This window comes from Eurosta solidaginis, chromosome 2, assembly GCF_040869045.1.
Source record: "Eurosta solidaginis isolate ZX-2024a chromosome 2, ASM4086904v1, whole genome shotgun sequence".
Classification (NCBI taxonomy): Eukaryota; Metazoa; Arthropoda; class Insecta; order Diptera; family Tephritidae; genus Eurosta; species Eurosta solidaginis.
Window position 1 is genome coordinate 95,340,048 of NC_090320.1, and position 23,983 is coordinate 95,364,030.

The 23,983-nt window shown below is 37.9% G+C and overlaps 2 protein-coding genes and 1 pseudogene across 10 annotated transcripts in view; all 3 read right to left on the reverse strand.

Annotated features, from left to right (window-relative positions):
• The window catches only part of TM9SF4 (transmembrane 9 superfamily protein member 4), an 884,035-nt gene that overhangs the window by 384,948 nt on the left and 475,104 nt on the right, over nucleotides 1–23,983 (reverse strand). The window contains exons 11-12 of one of the 9 annotated variants that reach the window (XR_010949598.1): nucleotides 22,723–22,890; nucleotides 19,792–22,659 (exon numbers count right to left, since the gene is read on the reverse strand). The exons of 6 other annotated variants lie outside the window; for them this stretch is intronic. Coding sequence is in view for 2 of the 3 variants with exons in the window: in XM_067766007.1 (XP_067622108.1) it covers nucleotides 22,864–22,890 (27 nt within the window). In the remaining variant the exon portion in view is untranslated. 2 more of the 9 variants (XM_067766008.1, XM_067766007.1) reach the window with 2 other exon arrangements.
• On the reverse strand, nucleotides 8,827–10,151 carry LOC137239109 (dihydrolipoyl dehydrogenase, mitochondrial pseudogene; annotated as a pseudogene).
• Nucleotides 10,187–10,995, reverse strand: LOC137242289 (small ribosomal subunit protein eS4-like). Its single transcript, XM_067769630.1, has one exon. It carries the CDS (start codon nucleotides 10,964–10,966, stop codon nucleotides 10,235–10,237), a length of 732 nt encoding a protein of 243 aa, XP_067625731.1. The 5' UTR covers nucleotides 10,967–10,995; the 3' UTR covers nucleotides 10,187–10,234.

Genomic DNA, 23,983 nt, shown 5'->3' on the forward strand with positions numbered 1-23,983 from the left:
ACACCCTTTTATTATATATGCCTTCATGTATACAGTTATTTGGAATAGATGTTACTAAGCTTGTAGTATACTCTACCAGTATCTTGACTTGAAGAATTTATAAGCAATATGTTTCACCCTTTTCATTATCTTCAGGCGTTTGGTAGAATGCATTGAAATGAAATAGTGAGACATACAATAATTGTTTGCACCAGCTACATATCGTCCGTTCAGAAAGCGTGAATAACGAAAGAATGTTACTTTATTATATAAACCCATCACTTATATGCAGTTACAAGATTTTAAAAACATACATTATTATACTTTTTCGAATTTTTTTTTGTGAAAATTTATAAAACTAAAAATGTCTGTTCGACACAGCGAAGAAAATTTGGCTAACCTTGCTGCTCCTGGAAACATTTGTTCTATCTGTAGTGAGGAAACAACCAATTTTAATTTTGTTGCTACACCGTGTATGCATGGCTTTCACAGGTCTTGTCTTACAATTTGGTTGACAGAAAATGAGTCGTGTCCTTTATGCAGAAGAACGATCGACTCTCAGTCTTTAAGAAGCTTTTCGGAACAAGACCTTCAACCAACTATTGGAAACGCTCCTTCACATGGCGCTGTCCCAAGAACTAACAACAATAGTTCTACAGGTCCCACAACTCGATCTCGAGCTGCTTTTAATAATGTCCATGATAGGTTCAACACTGATGAGACGAGGTCTCCAGCTAACACCCGTCGCGGTCGAAATCATCGACAAAATAGAGTTGATAATCGCCAAACTAACACTGATATTCAACGGGTTCAACAAATGATGGACGAAACCACGTTACACCACCAAGTAACTATGACACGCGAGATATCAGATGTTATAAGCCAATTAGTACCCCAATCGATAGAAACTTATTTCCAAAGACTCAACATTCATGAAAGGAATAGGCAAGATTTGACAGGCCAACACAATACACTAGATTTTCCAAATCCAATCGATAGGAGACGTGCTGGCGATCAGCAAGTACCCAATTTGAACGATAGTAGAAACCCAATTGTAACAAACGTTAGCAACAATCAAAATAGTAATCGAGATGCACAAAATCTATCAGCAGAGGCCAGGTCGAAAATAATAACTAATTGGAAATTAACATTCGATGGCTCATTAGATAGCGTCTCCGTGGACGAATTTATATATAGAATTAACGCATTGACAATGACATCCTTGCGAGGTAATTTTAATGCACTCTCTCGAAACGCTCATGTCCTTTTCGAAGGAAAGGCCAAAAACTGGTACTGGAGATATCACCATACAGTACATGCCATTGATTGGTTCGACTTGTGCGATGCATTAAAAAGTAATTTTAAAGATGTTCGTACTGACTATGATATAAAAGAAAGAATAAGAAATAGAAAGCAGAAACTCGGCGAATCATTCGAACAATTTTTAGAATCAGTTAGGACAATGAGCGACAGTTTGAGGACACCCATGTCTGAAGAAGAATTAGTTGAAATCCTAGTGCGTAATATACTTCCGGAAATCCGCTTGGAGCTTCTTCATTTGGATATCACGTCCATTTCCGCTCTACGACGTGCCTGTAGGCGACGTGAAAATTTTTTTGAAACAGTTAAAACAAGCCCTGGGCGACCTCAGTTGCCACAAAAGCGAAATGTAGCCGAAGTCGCTCAAACAGATCACAATTCATTTTCTGGTGTTCCTCATGAGGTGGAAGCTTCAACTGTGGAAGCCTCGGAGAAGAAATGCTGGAACTGTGACACTCCGGGTCATAGTTATAAGTTGTGCGTTAAACCACGAAGATTTTTCTGCTACGGTTGTGGACTATTGGCGTACTTCTTACCAAATTGTCCCAGTTGCAATATTCAGGAAAACAGGCAGAGGGGTGCCTACAACACCACCAGCAGACACCCAAAGCCAACTTCCAACTGAAACAACGGCCAATTGCACCTTCAACGACTAACACACAAAATGCACCTACTTTACAAGTTCACCCTATCCGTCCTCTACATGTACGTTTGCAAGAATATAATGCAAAACGCGAGAAAATTTTCGGTGGATCCCGATCGGCTATGAGAGCTAAAACGTATTGGAAAAACATTAAGTCAAAACGCGAACATTTATCGGCAACTGAGCTTTGTAGGCCAGGCGATATACGACCTTATGCTGCTATAGAAATCTTAGGAGAGAAGATGTTAGGATTATTAGACTCAGGTGCCTCGATTAGTTGTTTAGGAGCCAAATGGGCTGCAGATATTCTTAAACGAAACCTAAAAATTAAGAAACTTAATACAAATCTATCCACCGCGGACGGATCAAAACAATCCGTTCTGGGGGTTGTTACATTGGATGTCGTGCATCAAAAGAAAACGTCTCCAATCGAATTTTTTATTGTTCCAACTCTACGGCAAGATATATATTTGGGTGTAAATTTTTGGAAGGCCTTTAAAATTGCTCCAAATATAGTGAGCGAGATAAATATTTCAGAAACTGATGAAAATGTTCATGTATTATCGGAAATCCAGAAAGAGAAGCTTGCTGCTGCGGTTCGCTGTTTCCCGTCTTTTGAGGAAAGAGGACTTGGCAAGACAACGCTAGTTGAACACGTTATTGACGTTGGTGAAGCGAAGCCTATTAAACAACGCCATTATCCGGTATCTCCGGCAATAGAACAGTTAGTGGGACAAGAAATCGATAGAATGATATCTTTAGGTATAATTGAAGAGTCGAATAGCCCCTGGTCTTCCCCAGTCGTATTGGTAAGGAAACCAGGGAAAATACGTCTTTGTCTGGACAGTCGTAAGGTGAATTCCTTAACAGTGAAAGACGCATATCCATTACCCCACATTGAAGGCATATTGAGTAGATTGCCTCGCGCAGAGTTTATTTCGAGCCTGGACTTGAAGGATGCCTTTTGGCAAATCCCTCTAGGAGTAACCTCGCGTGAGAAGACAGCATTTACGATACCGAATAGGCCACTTTATCAGTTCAAAGTAATGCCTTTCGGACTGTGCAATGCACCGCAGACTATGTGCAGGTTGATGGATAAGGTCATTCCTTACTATCTAAAAGAACGTGTTTTTGTATACCTTGACGATCTCCTTTTAGTGTCAGAAAACTTCGACTCGCACATTCAATTGTTACAAGAAGTGGCTTTACATATTAAGAAGGGTGGCCTCACTATTAATATTTCCAAAAGTAAATTCTGTCTGAAACAAGTACGATACTTGGGGTATGTCGTAGGATACGGTAACCTAAAGACCGATCCTGAAAAAGTTTCTGCAATTAACGACTTTCCTCCACCCAAGTCAGTAAGGCAATTAAGACGCTTCTTGGGAATGGCTGGATGGTATAAGCGTTTCATTGCAAACTTTGCTAGCATTACCCATCCTTTAACAGAACTTCTGAAGAAGGGTTGCAAATTTGAATGGAATGATGAAGCTCAAGAAGCTTTTGAACTGCTTAAGCATCTCCTAACATCAGCACCTATATTGAAAAATCCCGATTTCAGCAGACCGTTTATAATAGTGTGATGCAAGTCAGAGTGGAGTAGGGGCTGTGCTCGCGCAAACTGATGAAAATGGCGTAGAAATTCCTGTTTCTTACATGAGCCAAAAGCTTAACAAAGCCCAACGAAACTACTCTGTAACTGAACAAGAGTGTCTCGCAGCTGTCCTTGCTGTCAAAAAATTCAGGCCGTACATCGAAGGGCAAACGTTTACAATCGTTACAGATCACGCCAGCCTACGGTGGCTGATGAAGCAAAAAGATCTTAGTGGTCGATTGGCGCGATGGGCACTCAAGTTACAAGCATTCCTTTTTACCATAGAACATCGGAAAGGAACAGCTAATGTTGTGCCAGATGCTCTATCACGTGCTTCATGCGACGCAAACGATGAAATAACCTTGCCGTGCGAAAACGTTCCAGACATTGACTTACAGTCACCAGAGTTCGACAGTACGGAGTACAACGAGTTGCGAGAAAAACTCAACAACGGAGACGGGCTTTTTCCTGACTTTAAGGTTATAGATAAATTTATCACCGCAGCGAATTCTACTCTGGTGAGGCGGACCAGCAGGATTCGGCATGGAAACTCGTAGTACCAAAGGCGTTACGATCTCAGGCTCTCGCGAATGCACATAATGTTGACACTGCTGCTCATGGCGGAGTTACAAAAACGGTAGAAAGAATAAGAAGATATCTTTATTGGCCAGGTCTTTATCAGGACGTAAGAGATTATGTATCTAGGTGTGAAACGTGTAAAACAACAAAACATCCCACCAAAGTACTAAGGCCTCCTATGGGGAAGTTCACGCCAACGGAAAGGGTTTTCCAAAGGCTATACATCGACCTTATTGGACCGTTTCCGCGATCCAAATCAGGCAATATCGGCATATTAATTGTTCTTGACAATATGTCAAAATTTACTTTCTTATGGCTTCTGAAAAAGTTTACCACTTCTCCTATAATTGCCTTTCTAAAGCAACAGGTTTTTGATGTATTCGGTGTTCCAGAATTCATGGTTAGCGACAACGGTAGTCAATTTCGGTCGAAAGAGTTTGAAACATTCCTTAAACAGCTCAGCGTAAAACATATTTTTACAGCGATATATTCGCCACAAAGCAACAGTTCTGAACGAATAAATCACTCAGTCAATGCTGCGATTCGAGCATATATAAAAAGCGATCAGAGAGATTGGGATTTACACCTAAGGAACGCTAAGGAACTCCTTACATCAAACCTTAAGCCAAACCCCGTACTATGTGGTGTTTGTGCAACACATGGTAACACATGGACACCAGTATGAGTTGTTGCGTAGTATAGGAATGATTGAGCAAGGTGTTGTTGAAACCCAGACAGATAGATACGACAAATTGACCAGGATAAGAAATTCAGTACGTGAAAACATTAAAAAGGCTTATGAAGTAAATTCTCGACGATACAGCCTGCGTTCTAGACCCATTTCTTTCAACATCGGTGAAGAAGTCTCTAGAAGAAACTTCACTCAGAGCGATGCTTCCAAGAAGTTCAGTGGTAAATTAGCTAAAACTTTCGCCAAAGCAAGAGTTCGTGAAAAGGTGGGAAACTCATGTTATGTTCTCGAGGATATGTCAGGAAAGGTGATAGGAAAATTCCATGCAAAGGATATACAAGCAATTAAATAATAGTCTTTTACGATAATTCGGTTATTTAGTTTTTCTCAGATTTTAAAAAAAAAGTGCGTAGACACGCAAAACCTGTGGTGTGACGGCGATCAAAAAGTCCGTAGTATTAATGCATCTCAGAGGGAGCACTATACTACGTAAGTCAAATTCACCACGGATTACATACAGCTGATACAAGTTTTCAATTTTCTTCTTCTTTTGAGATTCCTAACACTGTAGTAAGGGAGAGAAAAACCGGAACTGGCTGCTCGCCGTCTGACTTTTAGATTTGCTCTGCCATTTCGTTTTGGGATCGAGAGTGAGCTACAAGTGTAACTTTGAAAAGAAAAAAAAAACCCTTAAAAAGGTGCCCGTAATTACATCCTCGTGGAAGATCTTAAATCGGAAAATATAATTGAAATCCGTAAAAGTTTTTATTAAAAATGTACGCGGTTCTAGCTTAAAAGCAATTTCGTGACGAATTTAATGGTTATCTCTGAACGCGACATATTTGAGCAGAAACAATTTTAACTTAAATCATCTTACGATTCCACATGGTTGAACCACCAGCCCAAGGATTAGCTGACCTTCGTAGCCTACCATAGGCCTCACACCCGCTTAACATAGCATGTCGAAACCAGCGTTTGCAAGAAATCTACAAAAGTTCCCAGCGAAGCGGAGGTTACCTGCCCAAAGTAGAACGTCCGGCAGAGTTCCCAAATTAAGTCGAGAATCTCAACGCGTCACAAGATTTCGACCATTGCATCAGGGAATATAATTCTTTTTTTTTCCAAAATTACATTGATCATTGTTTTTGGATAGCATTCCTATGCTTAAGCGCGCGAAAAAGGCCAGACTTATATATATAAGTATACATACATATAAATGCATATGCATTAATTTACATATGTATATATAAATATATATACTTATGCATCCGGCAGAAGACCTAGTAAAGTAAAGTTAAATAACCAGAAAAAAAGGAATATAAAATTAAAACAAATAATGAATTAATGTTTATAATTTAAATCAAACATAGTATTGGTAAAATGTTCTCGCTTGAAGTAAAGAGAACCATGTGAATGTTTTTTTTTTAATTCGCGTAACGTAAGAGAAAAAAAGACCTTTGAGGCGTTATATAAGTTAAATTTATTTGTATGAAGAGGTGAAAACTAAATTTCCCTAAATATTAAACAAACTAATATGTATGCACAACCATAAGAAATGGAAAATTGTCAATCGAAATCATCTGCGTTCTCCGCTGTTTGCGCAAACATCGTTGGACACCCTATTGAAATGTGAGTAACTTCCCTGCACTTTTCTTTATTATAGTATTTTATTAAATTATATCATATATAAGAATGTATACGCACACGCAGAACATTTTTGCTATTATTTTTTGTTGTTGTTAAATTTGCTTTCACAAATATGAGCATTATGTAAAAAGCTAAACACGCTCAATTATTCATTCATAAAAAAAGAAAGCGAATAAGAGCATACTATGCTCTCCTTTATTTGAAATGGAATTGTTGTACTTATAACAATGAATAGAGTTTAAAGTAATTAATAAAATCTTGTTAGCTATATGAAGTGATGGGTTCATTTTGGTTGGATATGGGAGAGCTTAAGTTAGACTCTCGAATACTAATGGTAGGGACGAGAACGAGAGCGACATGGAGATATAGCACCAGCAATATTCTCCACTTATAGTAACGTTCATTAGTTATCATATGCTTGTAGGTTGTCACGCGGTATAAAGAGATTACGATGATCATTAATAGATCTTTGAAGAGATTATGTTCTTATTTTACGCGTTTTGTTTGTCAATGAAGTCCGTCCGCTTCATACTGCGGAATACCCATATTCGTATGTCCGTCCGAGCAGGTATAAGAATAGCAATTGGTGCAGCCACGAATTTATTCTTTTGAATATGAGATCCGGTTTCGGTTTCGGTCTAGTGCAATTTATTTTCATTTGTTGATACAGTGCATGAATTTTTTTTATGTAGATGTACCATAACTAGGGTGCAAGGAGCAAGAACCACGACATTTCCGACTGGCATAGCCTGGATAATGCTAGCATGCACGCCCGCTCCGAGCTCCCCAGCGAGTCTAATGGTCCATGACAATTTCCACCCTTTTGTCACCACGGAGTAATGTGCTGACTCAGCTCGACCAGCAACTGCTAAATGCGAACCAGCAGATTAATTGCTGAATATCGAATAGGCCAATTACCAGCTACATATGTTTGAGGAAGCCGTATTATATTCCATAATTTACCTTCTGATAGAATGCTCCATATATCGACAGACTTCTTTCCTTCCATACGATCATCCTCGTTACCATGGATATAGGTTGGTTTTATGTTATTGTTGGGAAATGTGAACTTGGAGCCAAAATATATTTCTGCTAGGTTTTTCTCCTTGGTTCATATATAATGTCTCGTCCCCTTGTAATAGGACATGGAAATTTGATGCCATACAGGGGTTCATTGACAAAGTACCTTTAACAGAATTTAATTGTAAAACATCACAAATATCTTCACTTCCTTCAAAAGCCGTACCTGATATATTTTTCTTGCAAGTCATAAAGAGATGATAACCTTCTGTAGACCATTCCATTTTGCTGACTTGCAATGGATTAAGGTGAATCCAATCAACATACAGCCGCAATTAAAATTTTAACAGCATTACAGCAAATATGGTTAATGGATGACTTCTCACCTGGAAAATTTAAATTCTGCCTACACTAATTGTTCTGAACTCGCCATTGAGTTACGATGTTGTAAATCTCTGCCAGCTGCCGCATTACCCGAATGAATTGGAAAGGCGCGAAAATTTCGTTTCCATCTTAAAAAGGAAGAGGTCCTGTTTTCAATGGTACCAATTTGGCTATTCTAGCAACAATCGTTTTTACAGATTCTTTCGATGTCTCGCAGAGTGTGCCGAGCGATGGCAAACGTAAACCGTGGCAATTACAAATTTCCAGCACAAACCATTTTTCCAAAAGCTTTAAAGAATTTTGTACTGAATCAGTTGAGATGCTTACGGCATAAAACCCGCCCTCCATAGAGGTTAATTTTTCCTTTAGGTTTAATTTTAAATATAGCGTTGACTTCATCGACGTGCCAACCTTGGCATTTTTCTTTCTCTTTATCTTCTTATTCGAAATGTAAAACTGCAGTAGGCACGAAATCCAATTCTAAAAGCATTTTGTCCACAGGCGGCACATATGGCACATATTTCCGTGGTATAGTAAACAAATCAAATTTGGTATTTTCATTATGCAAGAATTTATGCACAAAATCGGCTTTCATTGGAACACTACAATATATATTTTTTACATTTGCTCGATTTACTTCATTATTTATTTTATCATTTTTTTTCTCTAAACAATAACCATCAAGATTCGTAATTTCGCATTATCGTTAAAAATTACACTAATGTACACTCATCACATGGATCACTGTTGTAGTCAGTTAAATTTAATTAAACTCCTCCTGACCAACAACTTAACGTCCATGCAGTCGAAATTCGCAAGTGCAAAATAGTCATGTACCTTTAAGATAATTATGATAGGCTCTTTGAGAGACAAAACACTACCAAAGCGCAGAAAACACAACTTGTTGTGTCTTTTTTATGTATACATAGCAAGCCATAAATAAATTTACATGAAATTAAAGAGGTTTTAAAAGTAATTTAAGAGTTGATTATTGCTTGGCTAACAGGGCGCTAACTATGTACTAGTGATTAGAAGTTAATTGGTTTGCCAAAGGCGGCCGCAACATTCGCTTCACGTAGAGCTTCAGCGCAAGTAGGATGGGCATTACAGACACGGGCAATATCCTCAGCGGCAGCACCATATTCCATCGCCAGCACAGCCTCGTTAATCAGTTCGCCGGCATTTGGTCCAATAATATGTGTACCCAACACACGATCGGTCTCTTTATCGGCTATTACTTTAACGAAACCATCTGTCTGTTTATTGGTCTTAGCGCGTGAATTAGCCAAGAATGGGAATTTACCAACTTTATATTCAACGCCTTCTTGCTTCAATTGTTCTTCTGATTTGCCTACCCACGCTACCTCGGGATGTGTATATACAACACTTGGCACGTAATTATAATCGATATATACAGGTCATCCAAATATGCCTTCTACGCAAATTATGCCCTCATCTTCGGCTTTGTGTGCCAACATAGGACCATGTATGCAGTCACCAATAGCATAAATACTGGGTACTGCGACCCTTTCATCTTTAACGATGCCAACAGTTTCAAGGCCAAGACCTTCGGCGAATGGACGACGACCAACACACACTAACAAGGCATCGCATGAAATATTTTGCTTTTCACCAGATTTAGCATTCTCCACAGTTACGGTAACGTTGCTACCACTGCGCTGTGCTGCCATCACTTTAGTGCCCAGCAAGAATTTCAAACCTTGTTTGAACAGTACTTTCTGGAAAGTCTTTGATACCTCAATATCTATACCAGCACCGCCTATGGTGTCCATGAATTCAACAGCAGTAACTTCACCACCTAAGCATGACCATACCGAGCCCAATTCCAAGCCAATAACAACCATCTTCTCTGGTACTTGCTTGAGTGAGAGAGCACCAGTACTCGAAACGATGACTTCTTCGTCAATCTCAATACCAGGGAATGGCGTTACTTCACTGCCTGTGGCGATCATAATAGTTTTGGTTTTTACAGTCTCAGTGCTGTCATCATCATTTTTTACTTGCACTTCATTGGGACTAACAATGGTTCCATATCCCGTCAGTTGTGTAGCTTCGTTCTTTTCAAATAACTGAGCAATACCACCAGTAAGTGCTTTGACAGAGTTGGCTTTTTGTCGCAGGAGTTTCTCCAAATCCAAAGATACGCTGCCACAATTAATGACACGATTTGTCAAATCACCCGAATGCGCCATGTGGTAATAGTGAGAATTGTTCAGCAAAGATTTGGATGGAATGCAACCAACATTGAGGCAGGTACCACCCAATGTGGGATTTTTCCCAGGTTATATGGTTTTCGTTCATTGTAAAATTCCATTATCTCGCAATAAATTAGAAATCGTTCTTAAATAAAAACTATTTAATGGGATTTTGCGGCTAAGCGCTTGTCACGTTCCTCGGCGATACTCAATTTGACACCCTTATCCTTCGGCAATGAAATGTAGGGTTTGTTACCCTTATCAATAATGAAAATATTTGTTAAACGTGTTGCGAATACATGACCTTGTGTATCCTTTACGTGTACAATATCAAAAGATCCAGGATGTCTTTCACGGTTGACAACAGAACCGATACGACCCAAATTTCTACCACCTGTAAACATGCATATATTGCCAGAATCGAATTTGATATAATCGGTGATTTTGCCCGTAGCAATATTGACCTGAACAGTATCGTTGGCTTTGATGAGAGGATCAGGATAGCGTACGGTGCGACCGTCGTGTGTAACAATGAATGGTACACCTTTGGCGCCGAGTTGTGTTTTCCGCACCTTGCACAATTTGTACTCGGCTTCCTCTGCAGAAATACGGTGAATTGTGTAACGGCCTTTAACATCGTAAACCAAACGGATGAATTCCCCGGTTTTTTCAATGGTGATCACATCCATAAAACCCGCTGGATATGTTGGATCAGTACGTACTTTGCCATCAACTTTAATAAGGCGCTGCATCAGAATTTTGGTCACCTCAGCTCCATTGAGGGCATACTTAAGACGATTTCTCAAGAAAATAATTAAGGGCAATGATTCGCGTAATTTATGTGGGCCACTTGATGGTCGAGAAGCAAATACTCCTCCCAATTTGTCTAACATCCATGCCTTTGCGGCTGCTAAACGCCGCAAATGCTTCTTGGGACCTCGCGTTTGTAATTAAAAGGACGCATGAAAAGAAAACCTGAAAATAAAAATACAAAATTAATTGATAAAAAGTCAGATTACGCATTTCAGTATCTATACTCACCGCGTGTTTTAAATGAATGGCATTTTTTTCATTCAGGAAATGGAAAAGGGACATCTGCTAGTCAAAATCTCTACACTTATCTTCTGACTGTCAATGCACTGCGTTACCATCATTATGCCTTATGCGCTGCTACACGCCACACATGTCGCGTATTACATATTTCGATCAATCATTCATTTGGTCGAGATTTAAAATACTTAATTCCACGAATCTCAACATTATCGACAATAGACGTCGAAAATAAGGTTGAATGATGGAAGTGCAACTCTGCAATACCTGTTCAGCCAGGTTTCGAACTGTTTCGTGTGGTGGCAGGCCATTTGTTGTGAAAATAAAGTTCACCACAAATCTAAAATAAACTTTAAGACTACTTTGGCGACATCTACCGACATAAATCGAATTATAAAATGTATTAAATGCGCTAAAGCACCAGCCACATCACATGGAGTGCTAAATCCGTTTTTTCTGCATCTCTTTGCGCACATAAGTATCTACTTATGGCCTTTAATCTTTTATTTCAATTAAATTATATTTCAATAAAAAATTTTTTTCTTTTGCGAAAATATATTTGATATGATTTTTTGTTTACGCAACCCAAACCACATTACGACAACCTCAATTTGGGCATGATCAATGATACCAATATTCTTTCAGATCATGACCCGTTACCAAACATTATTGGCCAAGTCAGAAGGAGGCGCAAAGCGTTTCGACGTTGCTTGCCAGCTCTGCGGCAGGGACCATAGCCTTAGGATCTGTGCAGAATACCGAAAAATCCCCAGAAGAGAGGTTGCGGGCAGTACTTCTACATAAGTACTGTCCAAACTGTCTGTTGCCATTTCACTGCGTGGACAAATGTAACAGCAAGTATCGCTGCAAGAGGTGCCAAGAGAAGCATCACACCACGCTCCATTTGGATGAGCGGCAGTCGAAACACGACGACACACCCATAATTAGCGACGACAACGCGTCCGACGCCACGTTGTCCATCAATCTAACAGGACCGACAAAATCCTGGGCTCAGCAGGTGGAGGAAGAAGAGATGGAGGAAGAAGAGATGGAGGAAGAGAGAGCGAGAGCGGAACAAGAGCAGGCGGAAGCGGAGACGAGACCGTCGACAAGCAAGTATGGGATGCGCAGCTCTGGCCGCTGTTGCAGCATGAGCGAAACGCGGAGAAGGTAAAGCAAATGCGAAATCAACCAAACAATCGTCGGCACCGTGACGTCGGACTCCAACTCGGCCCGACGAAATCATACACCCATCATGAAAGGCAACAACGACGTAACAAATCAACGCCATATCGTACGGACGCCCAAAATATAAGAGCACTATCGCGCGACGCACCAGGTTTTCGTACAGGTCGACTCCTCCAGGCTACTCCAGCGCCCATCATGCGGCCTTTCGTGCCCATTCCGCCGGCGGCCATCGTATGCATCGAATCGCGCGGACACTTACATTTGGTTCGTGCCATTATCGATCCCTGCTCCATCAGCACCATCGGCGATGCAGAGTTGGTACGTGACTTACAATTGGAGCCTCAAGGACAAGGGCAATGCACACTCGTACTGCGTGGAAAATTCGGGTCATCGACGCACATAACAACTCAAGCATCCGTCGTCGAAAGCCATTACCGCTTGAGTTTACCGTCCAATGTGGACCCGAAGATTGCCGCGCCTTTCAATCCATGCGGCTAGCGGATCCGCAATTCTACCGCTCGTCACCAATACGGCTTACACTCGGCGCTGACTAAATGAGTTCATAGTGAAGTTCAAACTGATTGACCCCAGACAATATGGGTTTCAAAAAGATAAAAACATAAACCAACTACTGGGTAACTTTTCGAGCAAAATATATGAAAACTTGGGGAAAAGTTATCATGTTATTGCCCATTTTATAGACTTTAGTAAAGCATTTGATACTTTATCGCATGGGAAATTGCTCGAAGCTTTAAATAATTCAGGAGTTAGAGGGGACTGTTTGAAATGGTTCGCCAGTTATCTAGACGTAAGGAAGTATAGTGTAAAAATTAAAAATGAACAAAGCAATGAAAGATTATTGTCATATGGAGTACCACAGGGATCTAAACTAGGACCGCTTTTATATATAATATATGCTGATAGCATGCTTAGAGCATTAAAAAACTGTGAAGTATTTGCATACGCAGACGATACAGCCATATCAGTACCACACAGGGATGTTAATACTGCAATAGCGATAATGCAGCGAAAGCTAGATATTATAACTGGTCTCATGACTATGGCCTAGTAATAAACGTATCCAAAACTAGAGTAATGCACATTAGGCCTCCACATATTTCTAGAACACAAATTAATCTCGTATTCCATGATTACGACTGCTTACATTTAAATCATACTCCCTGTGATTGCAATACAAACTTAAAAATAGATAATGTTAATACATACAAATATCTCGGTGTTATCCTAGACGAAAATCTTAAGTGGGATTTTCACATATCGTATTTGCAAAAAAACTCGGATCTTCATCTTATTTCTTGAAACACCTGAGCTTCTGTACTAGTTACGAAGTTTTACCCCAAGCATATTTATCCCCATCGGAGTCATATTTAAGATACGGGATAACAGCCTAGGGTACATCAGTGCACTGTAGGAAACTTCAGCAAAGCCAAAATTACAACGTTAAGATATTGGCAAGAAAAAAGAATATATACTCACAAAATATTAACTACAATAGAGAACTAAAATTACTCGACGTCAAGTCTATCTTTAAAATAACACTTTTGACGGAATTCTATGACGAAGACAAGCTTAAAGTTCCAATTGCTCACAATCATGGCAGTAGGAGACGTTTACAGAATCGGCTAGTAGTACCAAAGTCTTCAAATAACTATACTAAGAACTCACTACCAGTATTGCTTCCATTCCTTCTTAATTAACTGTCAATTGAACTTACTAGTCTACCCAACTCGGTCAAAATAAAAAAATCTCATAAAAACTCATATTAAAAGTTTACTGTAACAAGTTCCCCAACTAGTAATATTTATATTTAAAAATTCTAAATTTATGTCTCTTCGCTTTTAAAATAAATTTGTACGCCCATAATATTTAAGATCACAATACCGCCTTACTTATGTATGAAATAATGTCAGTATAAGAAAATATGTTCGTTAAATATGTATTATTTATGCAGACAAGCATAATAGCTTCGCGGGTTATATCATAGTATTTGTAAAATTGTAAAAGAATTTGAAATAAATCAAACAATCAATCAATGACATATACGCCGAAATGATGGTGAGTGGTACACCGGCATCAATAGTTGGCGGTCTCCTAACCCAACCGACCGTGTTGGGGTTGGCGGTCTCGGGAGCCTGCCAAAAATAAATTTCCGATTTTCACCCCTCACCCATGCGCAACCTTATACTTAAGTAAATATCCTTTTATTTCTTTTCTTTAGTTTACTACCACCCACATATGCTTGTGGTCACTAATACACACAGGCATCTGTGAGTGGTGGTACGTATGCATACTAGATTTTACCGCTGTGAGTCCGCGGTATAGCAACTTTGTTGCCGGGAAACCCAACGAAAGAGCTGTATCGTGGGTTCATTGGCTTATGTTGAAAATAGGCTCGTCCTCTTAGAATCCAGCAGCCAGCAAAGGAACACGTAATCTCACGTTCACGTAAGTGTAAATTTTCAAAATTATTATTATATACCATTTTCCACAACATTCGTTCAACCATTTCTTAACACTTGTTGTATTTCTATACGGTTAATAAAAAAACCATTTGTAATTCCGTTTTATTAACACGAAACTTTTTTGGTGTTTTTATTTTCTCCCCTTTTTGCCTAAACAAATATCCTTTTGCAATTACGTGGGTGCGCGCCGTTTCCACCACGCAATTGTTCAGTATGTATGTATGTACATAGGTACAGATCGAGTTGCGTCTGTTGTGAGTTGTTTGTAAAATTAAACAAAAATATAAGTTGAATAGCGCTAATCGTCAGCGCAGACATCAGATTGATTTCTATTCATAAATACTTTATATTTTATAGTAAAATTACTTACAATACTATTACAACATTTACATACTTACATACTAGAAATAAAAAAAAAAATTAAAGGCGTGATAACCTCCGAAGAGATCTAAGGCCGAGCTTCTCTTCCAATTTGCGTCGTGCTCCTCTTCATTTTCCCTACAAATTGGCCGGACGGGATCTACATGTTTTATGCCGACTCCGAACGGCATCTGCAAAGCAGATGAGTTTTCACTGAGAGCTTTTCTTGGCAGAAATACACCCGGAGCGCTTGCCAAACACTGCCGAGGGGCAACCCCGCTTAGAAAAATGTTCTTCTAATTGAAAAACTTTCTTTCTAAAATTTTGATGTTGCTTTGCCCGGGATGCGAACCCAGGGCATACGGTGTGATAGGCTGAGCACGCTACCATCACACCACGGTGGCCGCCAATGCAATAGAAATAACTACATTCTATTTCATATGTGCCAAGTCAGCAAATATATCTTATGACGTCCCATTGACAAACAGACACTGGCGATCGGGCATTCTAACAGGCACGTGTGCTTGTTAGTGTGACTCATTGAGCAAGGGTTTAAAAACAAATGCAAATGGATATGCTTGTTGTTGTCGGCATTCACATGACGTTGAACTCCCGCTGTGTTGGAGTGAACGTAATTTATGTGGGTCAACAATGTAATATGAGAGCAATATGACTGTGTATGGTCGGTATTTAAATATGTATAAGAATGCATTCGCATAGGAGGTCATGGTTCACATGCTGAAATGCATTGGCATAAAAAGGGGTAATGCATAATGCTACACCATCCACCCTTAAGAAGGGTCGCATACACTTGAGAACAATTGTATGTGATCCTTAAAGTGACTTAATGACCCATTTAGAGTTTACAAAATTTTAATTACTTTTAGTTTTCTATTGCAATTTATTGCATTGCGGTAACTTGATATTGAGCGTGGGGAGTTTGTTTATTTATTTTTGTATCCGTTTACATTTGCTTGACATGTTTTTTTTTTTTCAATAAAAGGGTTGCTTGACCTGTGTGATTTTTTGTGCTGACACATTTTTTTTGTTCTTTTGTTTGTACATTTGTTTATATGTTTTGAAGAATAATGTATATATGTATATTTGTATGGTTATGTGCTTGTGATTATGAATAACGTTTTGCATCAAGTGTTATCGACGTTTGGTTTTACATATCAGAATTTTAAGTGTATTTTGCACAGCCGGTCTTTAAGAGCGTCGGCTCACTTAAAAATCGGCATGTGTTTACAAATAATTTTGGAGTAACCGTAACTTGATGCCAGAGTGACTTTATATTTATATATGTTTTTTTTTCTTTGTTTGTTTACATTATTGATGACGAGTAAATTGGAATATTTATAGTGATAGCATTGATTTTTTTTTTTTTCAAATCCATTTTGTTATTAGCAAATGTTCTATACTGTTTTAAACCTATTCTTATGAATTATATGTGTAGGTTAAAGTAAAAATGTTTCCTATTCTATTCTACCGGAGTTGAAGTAAAAAATATTTTTCCTAAAATTATGACTTCTCTAAAAACGAGGTTTCTTAACTGAAGCAGTCCATACTTAAATCTATTGGTGGTTAAAGTAAAGTATTTTTCCTAATATGTAAAATTACGACCTCTTGGATTGTGAAGTTTTCTTTATTGAGACCCAGGCAATGAATGTTTGTATTATTTTATTTTATTATTTATTTTTAAACTAATTCCGCAATTATTATTCAAAAAAACATTTTTTTCAATTGACATTTTTTCATTCATAATAAGTTAAATCTGTAATAAATTGCATATACAACAGAGGGGTTGCTGACGGAAGAGCGGGGTAGCTATGTATTGGTAGTAGTTCTATTAATGGATAAGTGGAAGGTACAGTGGGTGCAAAAATTTTTTCGTATCTTTAAATGTTCTTTTTATATTTTCGATAATTTCCCTATTTTCCAGCAATTTCTTTGATCTTATTTGTCATGCGATTTCTGCGGCGGCCACCAAGACAGAATCGTCATGACTTTTATGAAGAATTATTTTTATTTTTCCGGGATTGTCACATGCACAACCTCTTGGGTTACTGCAATTACTTGATCTTAGAGAACGGCGGTACCAATTTTATTTTATAAATTGGCCTACTGCAGTAAATATTTTATTTTTAATCACCAATTTGTCCCTCAGGACAACTGTGTTTTTCCTTATAAATTTCAAGTCCTAGATTGCCGGCTTATTTCAGCCTGGTCGAATATTGTCCTAAGTCAATTACTTTCTCAACAATCAGGTTGCTTGAAATTTTTCTACGCTACCATTTTTCTATCCTAAGATGAAAATGAGCGCGACTAGTCTTTTGTTGCAAATTTATATAGAGCTTTAATATATCTATATGTTTTCATCCTTTTTGTTATGGGCTGGTTTTTTTGTATTGTAGTGTTTTGCATACTTCTACTTATAAAGCTTTTTGATCAAGAAATGCTTGTGAAAAATTATTGTTTCGTCAGGGCTGTGGTCTAAATTTTCTACTTTGACGGCCTTGATAATTTTCATAGGGACTACTATTTGTATTCAATGATATCAGGAGCTTTCAAAGAATTTGTGCCAATTCTTGATTGCTATTGGACTTAGGCAGTGTTAGTGAAGCTATTTTTACTGTCATCTAAGACATTTTTAGGGCTTTTATTTAAAATTTTTTTTTCAAAAGTTTGTTGCTCTTCCCTAAAACCGAGTTGAAGGTGAAATTTTAATAAAAAGTTTTCAAATAATAGGGTTTTTTTTCATAATAGAGTGCTAAAAGTGAAATATCTTAGATACGATCTTGGACGTTTAGTTGTCTGTACTTATGCTTCATGTAAGTTTTGATCATCATAGCTATTGTGATGATCAATAGTATGAATACGCAACTTATAACTGCTAACCAAACATCTGGAATGTTTGGAACGTTTTTCGCAGGCACGCTTAACCAACGAAACGATATCATTTCGTTACGATAATCAACGTTAATAAACGAAACGAAATGACTTTGTTTCGTTTATTAACGTTGATTATCATAACGAAATGATATCGGTTCGTTGGTTAAGCATTCCTGGTTTTTCGTATCTGATTCTATGGTGGTTCATACTTGACTATCCTATTCTCTGATGTTTCAGGGTTTCTTCTCCTACTTCGTAGCCAGCTATGGCTATCATAATGCCTTGGGCTATTTTTGCCCACCAAGACATTTTGATTGAAAGAGAAAATTCAAGAGAAAATAAAAATTTATTGCTGATTCCTTGGGAAAAAAATTGCTAATTTAAGCTTTAATTTTAATTTTTAATCAAACATTCCATTTTACTCTTTACCTTATTTAATTTTTAATAAATTTACCTTTTTTAATATTTTAACAATTTATTTCTAGAATTGTAATGTTGTGTTACTTTATTATTTTTTCATTTCTAATTTAAAATTTTTCTGTACAAAATTTTCTAATTTTATTTTGTCAAGTTAAGTACACTTTATTTTCTTTTGTTTAATTAATTTTACAAAGTAATTAAAGTTTAATTCCTATGGTATTTCCGTTTTTTTCTTTGCCATTTTGGGCTTAAACAAAATTCCTATTTTGGACGAGCATCAGTTAACGTATCAAAAAAAAAAATTCAAATTTAAAGAGTTGAATGTGGACTACCTACACATTCCAATTTACTAATTTAATTTAACAATCACTCTATAATTTAAATTTTGGATTTTAATTTATTTTTATTTTACATTTAATTAATTCTGTTCATTCTAAAATCTCTTCTATTTAAAAAAAAATCGCTCAATTTATTCTAGAAATTTAAAAATATACTGATAAAAGATTAGTTGTTTCCGCTTGCTGCTGGTCCTTGTGCCATATAAAAGTTTTCTTTATTTTTTGTTCCTCTACTGATGATCTTTATTTGCTAACGTATCTCCTTTTTATTCCACTTGAATTATGCCCGCTCGTTGCCAGTGAGTAATGCTGATCTTTTTCACCTTGAGATTTGTTAAAAAATCGCACGAAAAGGCTCCATTTGTTGAAATTCCAATTTCTGCTGTTGCCAAATATTTGTACCATTTATATTGTTTAAATGTCCTGGATTGTTACGAAGGCTGACTTTGCCCACCAGTATGAATACTGGCTTAAATTTGAGCGTTTATGTCAATAGGATTTTTCCTTTTTGCCTTACTGGTAAGGAATTCTGAATTTTACTTTTTCACTTTTAGGCTTGGCGGAATTTCTAGTCAGTTAGATTATTTTGGCAGTTTTGCCGATATTAATCTAAACTGGCAGGATCGCCATTTTGTGAGTTGTTTGTAAAATTAAAGAAAAATATAAGTTGAATAGCGCTTATCGTCAGCGCAGACATCAGATTGATTTTTATTCATGAATGCTTTCTATTTTATAGTAAAATTACTTACAATACTATTACAACATTTACATTCTTACACACTAGAAATAACTACATTCTATTTCATATGTGCCAAGTCAGCAGATGTTTCTTATGACGTCCCATTGACAAACAGACTCTGGCAATCGGGCATTCTAACAGTCACGTGTGATTGTTAGTGTGACTCATTGAGCAAGGGTTTACAAACAAATGCAAATGGATATGCTTGTTGTTGTCGGCATTCACATGACGTTGAACTCCCGCTGTATTGGAGTGAACGAAATTTATGTGGGTCAACATTGTAATATGAGTGCAATATGACTGTGTAGGGTCGGTATTTAAATATGTATAAAAATGCGTTCGCATAGGAGGCCATGCATTGGCATAAAAAGGGGTAATGCATAATGCTACACGTCCTAAACGGATGGACCGATCACAACCAAATTACCACAACGTACTAGAAACCTTCCAGAGATGGTCATAGGCTTAAAATAATTTCGATATATAAAAGGGGCGTGGCACCTGCCATACAAATGGAATTTTTGATAATGCATTACTATGAAGGTATTCATGCTAAAATATTGAAATTAAGTAAGGAGTTATATGAGGTCAATCCCAAACACTACCAAGAAAATGTGGGGTGAGGGAGAAGGGGCGTGGCACCTTCCATACAAATGGAATATATCATACTGCATACCTCTGGATGTAGTAATGGTAGGATAGTGAAAATTGGTAAGGAGCTATATGACGTTAAGTCCTAACACCGCCAGTAAGATGTGGAATTGGGGAAAAGGGGGCGTGTCACTTTCTTAAAATGCGATTTTTCAGAACTATGGTTGCCGTACAAACTTAGGTTATTATAACAGCTATAGTTTGACTACAGAATTGTTTGGCTGTTATTCTTTTTGGATGTTTAGTAATCTTCCGCCGTTAAAATTTTTTGTTAACTTCAGTCTATCCGCATATTCTATCTATCTATCTATATATATAAAATTCAAATTTTGTATGTATGTATGTAGGTATAGATCGAGTTGCGTCCTAAACGGATCGACCGATCACAACCAAATTTTCACAACCTACTAGAAACCTTCCAGAGATGGTCATAGGCCAAAAATAATTTCGATATATAAAAGGGGCGTGGCAGCTGCCATACAAAATTAATTTTTGATAATGCATTACTCTGAAGGTATTCATGCTAAAAGATTGAAATTCAGTAAGGAGTTATATGAGGTCAATCCCTAACACCACCAAGAAAATGCGGGGTGAGGGGGAAGGGGCGTGGCACCTCCCATACAAATGGAATATATCATACTGCATACCTCTGGATGTAGTAATGGTAGGATATTGAAAATTGGTAAGTAGCTATATGACGTTAAGTCCTAACACCGCCAGTAAAATGTGGAATTGGGGAAAAGGGGCGCGTCACTTTCTTAAAATGGGATTTTTCAGAACTATGGTTGCCGTACAAACTAAGGTTATTATAACAGCTAAAGTTTTACTACAGAGTTATTTGGCTGTTATTCCTTTTGGATGTTTAGTAATCTTTCGCCGTTGAAATTTTTTGTTAACTTCAGTCTATTCGCATATTCTATCTATATATATAGGTATAAAGTTAAAATTATGAAGGTTTGTATGTAGGTATAAATCGCGTTGCACCCTAAACGGATCGGCCGATCACAACTAAGTTTGAATCACCCACCAGAAACCTTCCAAAGATGGTCATAGGCTGAATATAACTTCAATATAACAAGGGGTGGCACCCACCTACCATACAAATGGAATGTTTCATACAGCATAATTCTGGAAGTATTAATGCAATAACATTGAAATCCAGTAAAGAGTTAAATTGGATCAATCCCTAACACCACTAAGAAAATAAGGGGTGAGTAGGAAGAGGCGTGGCCCCCAAAAAACTTAGGTTATTTCAACACGTAAAGTTTGATTGCAGAGTTGGGTTTGGCTGTTATTCCTTTAGTATTATTTTGTTATGTTAACTTTAGGGTTGGTATTTTTGGATACGCCTGGAGGAACCGGAAAAAATATTTCTGTTTAATTTGATATTAATTGATGTAAGAGCAAAAAGAGAAATAACTATGGCAGTTGCTTTCTCAGATACCGCGGATACCCTTTGTGTGGTGGACGTACACCTCCGCATTTAAATGACCACTCTCTGCAAACATCTGATACACCGATGTACAACACAAGCAAACGGTCAGGCCAAAGTGAGGGTGTTTGATGTGTGCACCATGACTCATAAACAGTCGCTGCAAGATTTAGACCTAACCCTTAAGAATTTAAGGTGTAATGACCATCCCAAAGGTGGTGCTTCCCTGTTACTTGCTGGAACAGCCGCAGTTGAAGTAAATGCGTACTTTTTCGTCTGTAGACGGCTTTACGTACAAAAGCTTATGCTCTTTAGAAATATGAGAGGGCAATTTGGCGGAAGCACTTCAGCAGCAGCTTTTGCTAAATAACTGCTTGAAATTAATTATGGCAAAATTCCTATTTCTTTACTAACAGATTTTATTTCTTTTCCTGCAAGTTTTTGAGAAATTATGACATCACCTGAAGCTTTAATAGCTAATGTTTCTTCCAAATATTAGATCTATCTTTACAAATTATAAATGGCTTTGAGAAAAGGCATTTTAGGCACCTTAAAAAGCGGATGTTAATATCACTAGAACCAAGACAACTTATCACTCTATTAACACAGTCATGGAAGAGTCCCAAGCTATGCATATTCGATTGAGTTTATTGGCTCTTTTAAGCCGTCAGAAATTTCTCCTCATCGATTGATCCTTAAAAAAGGGCACATAATATCATAATATTTATGCTTCCGATTCTCCACGCTTATGTAGTCGGACAAGGCTTTTCATCACAAAACTTTTACGAATGTCATTGAAGCAATTCATTTTATCGGAAAATTTCGAAAACAAAAAAGTTTAAAACCAAGAATTTCATTGATATCGATAGATTTGTCTTTTAAATTTTAAATTCCTCAAATTTCCTATCCCTATCAATCAAACTCAAGGTCGATCATTAGCTGCGATTCAAGGGATTGATGAGCGCAATACAAACCTTTATAGCTACAGAGCTTCTGCAACTCAATTGTCAACCTCACATATGCGAGGGGAATCCTGTTTCAAATATAAATATATCATACAACAACAGTCATTAGCTGTAGCAGAAGTCAATCTTACCAACTCATGTTTACCTATGGCCAGGTACGCGTAGTCTGCATATTTTTATAGAAACGTGGGGTAAAACCCACGGGCATAAGCTAGTATCATATATTTGATCCCGACGTCGGCCGCAGGGGTAGGGTCTTATAACGTCACGGCTTATCTGTCCGGTAAGGCGATGTAAACCTATCATATTTTGTAAAAAAAAGATATTTTAAAGGTCGCTCTCGCCTTTTTATAAAAAAATTCAGTTGCTCTCAATATTCATATATTCTTTAATTGCCAACGTACAGGTAAAAAAATTTGTTTGTATGTTAAAATTCGTGTTTAACTGGGAAACATTTGCCTAGGATCGCAGCAGTCTTGGAAGCTTAGAACGAGCGTAGCGCCTAAAAATATGCTGCGAAATTGAAACCGGTGAAACTATATCAGTAATTCTGACCACATCACGCATTGTTTGGACCCAAACCCTGCAAAAATCGTTGGATCATGTGGTCACTGGAGTACTTACCAGTATTCTCCACTGTAATGCAGCCATGTACCAACTCATGTTTCTACACAAACATATTGTAAGCCGATCATTGCTAGTTTTTAACGATTGAAATCAGTACACGATGTTTATTGGACTGTGGGTACTCCATGGATTACTCTGATGTAATGCGGAGCTGGAGTATATGGTCCAGTCCTAGGACATCGCAATGTTAATTGGACCATATTTTTTGTATGAATTGTGGTTAATTTTGGAGCACTCGGTTGGTCCATAGCGAGTACTCCATACATGTTTGCATGGAGTACTCGCGATTTTTGCAGGATCGTATGAGCGATCAAGTCCCCTGTAAAAATCGCAAGTATTCCATCCCTGCAAAAATCGTTGGATCATGTGGTCCACTGGAGTACTTACCATTGTACTCCACTGTAATGCAGCAATGGACCAACTCATATTTCTACACGAACATATTGTAAGCCGATCATTGCTCGTTTTTAACGATTGTAATTACTACACGATGTTTATTGGACTGTGGGTACTCCATGGATTACTCTGATGTAATGCGGAGCTGGAGTATATGGTCCCGTCCTAGGACATCGCAATGTTAATTGGACCATATTTTTTGTATGAATTGTGGTTAATTTTGGAGCACTCGGTTGGTCCATAGCGAGTACTCCATACATGCATGCATGGAGTACTCGCGATTTTTGCAGGGATGCATGCATGTATGGAGTACTCGCTATGTATGGAGTACTCGCTACGAAGCGAGTGCTCCAAAATTAACCACAATTC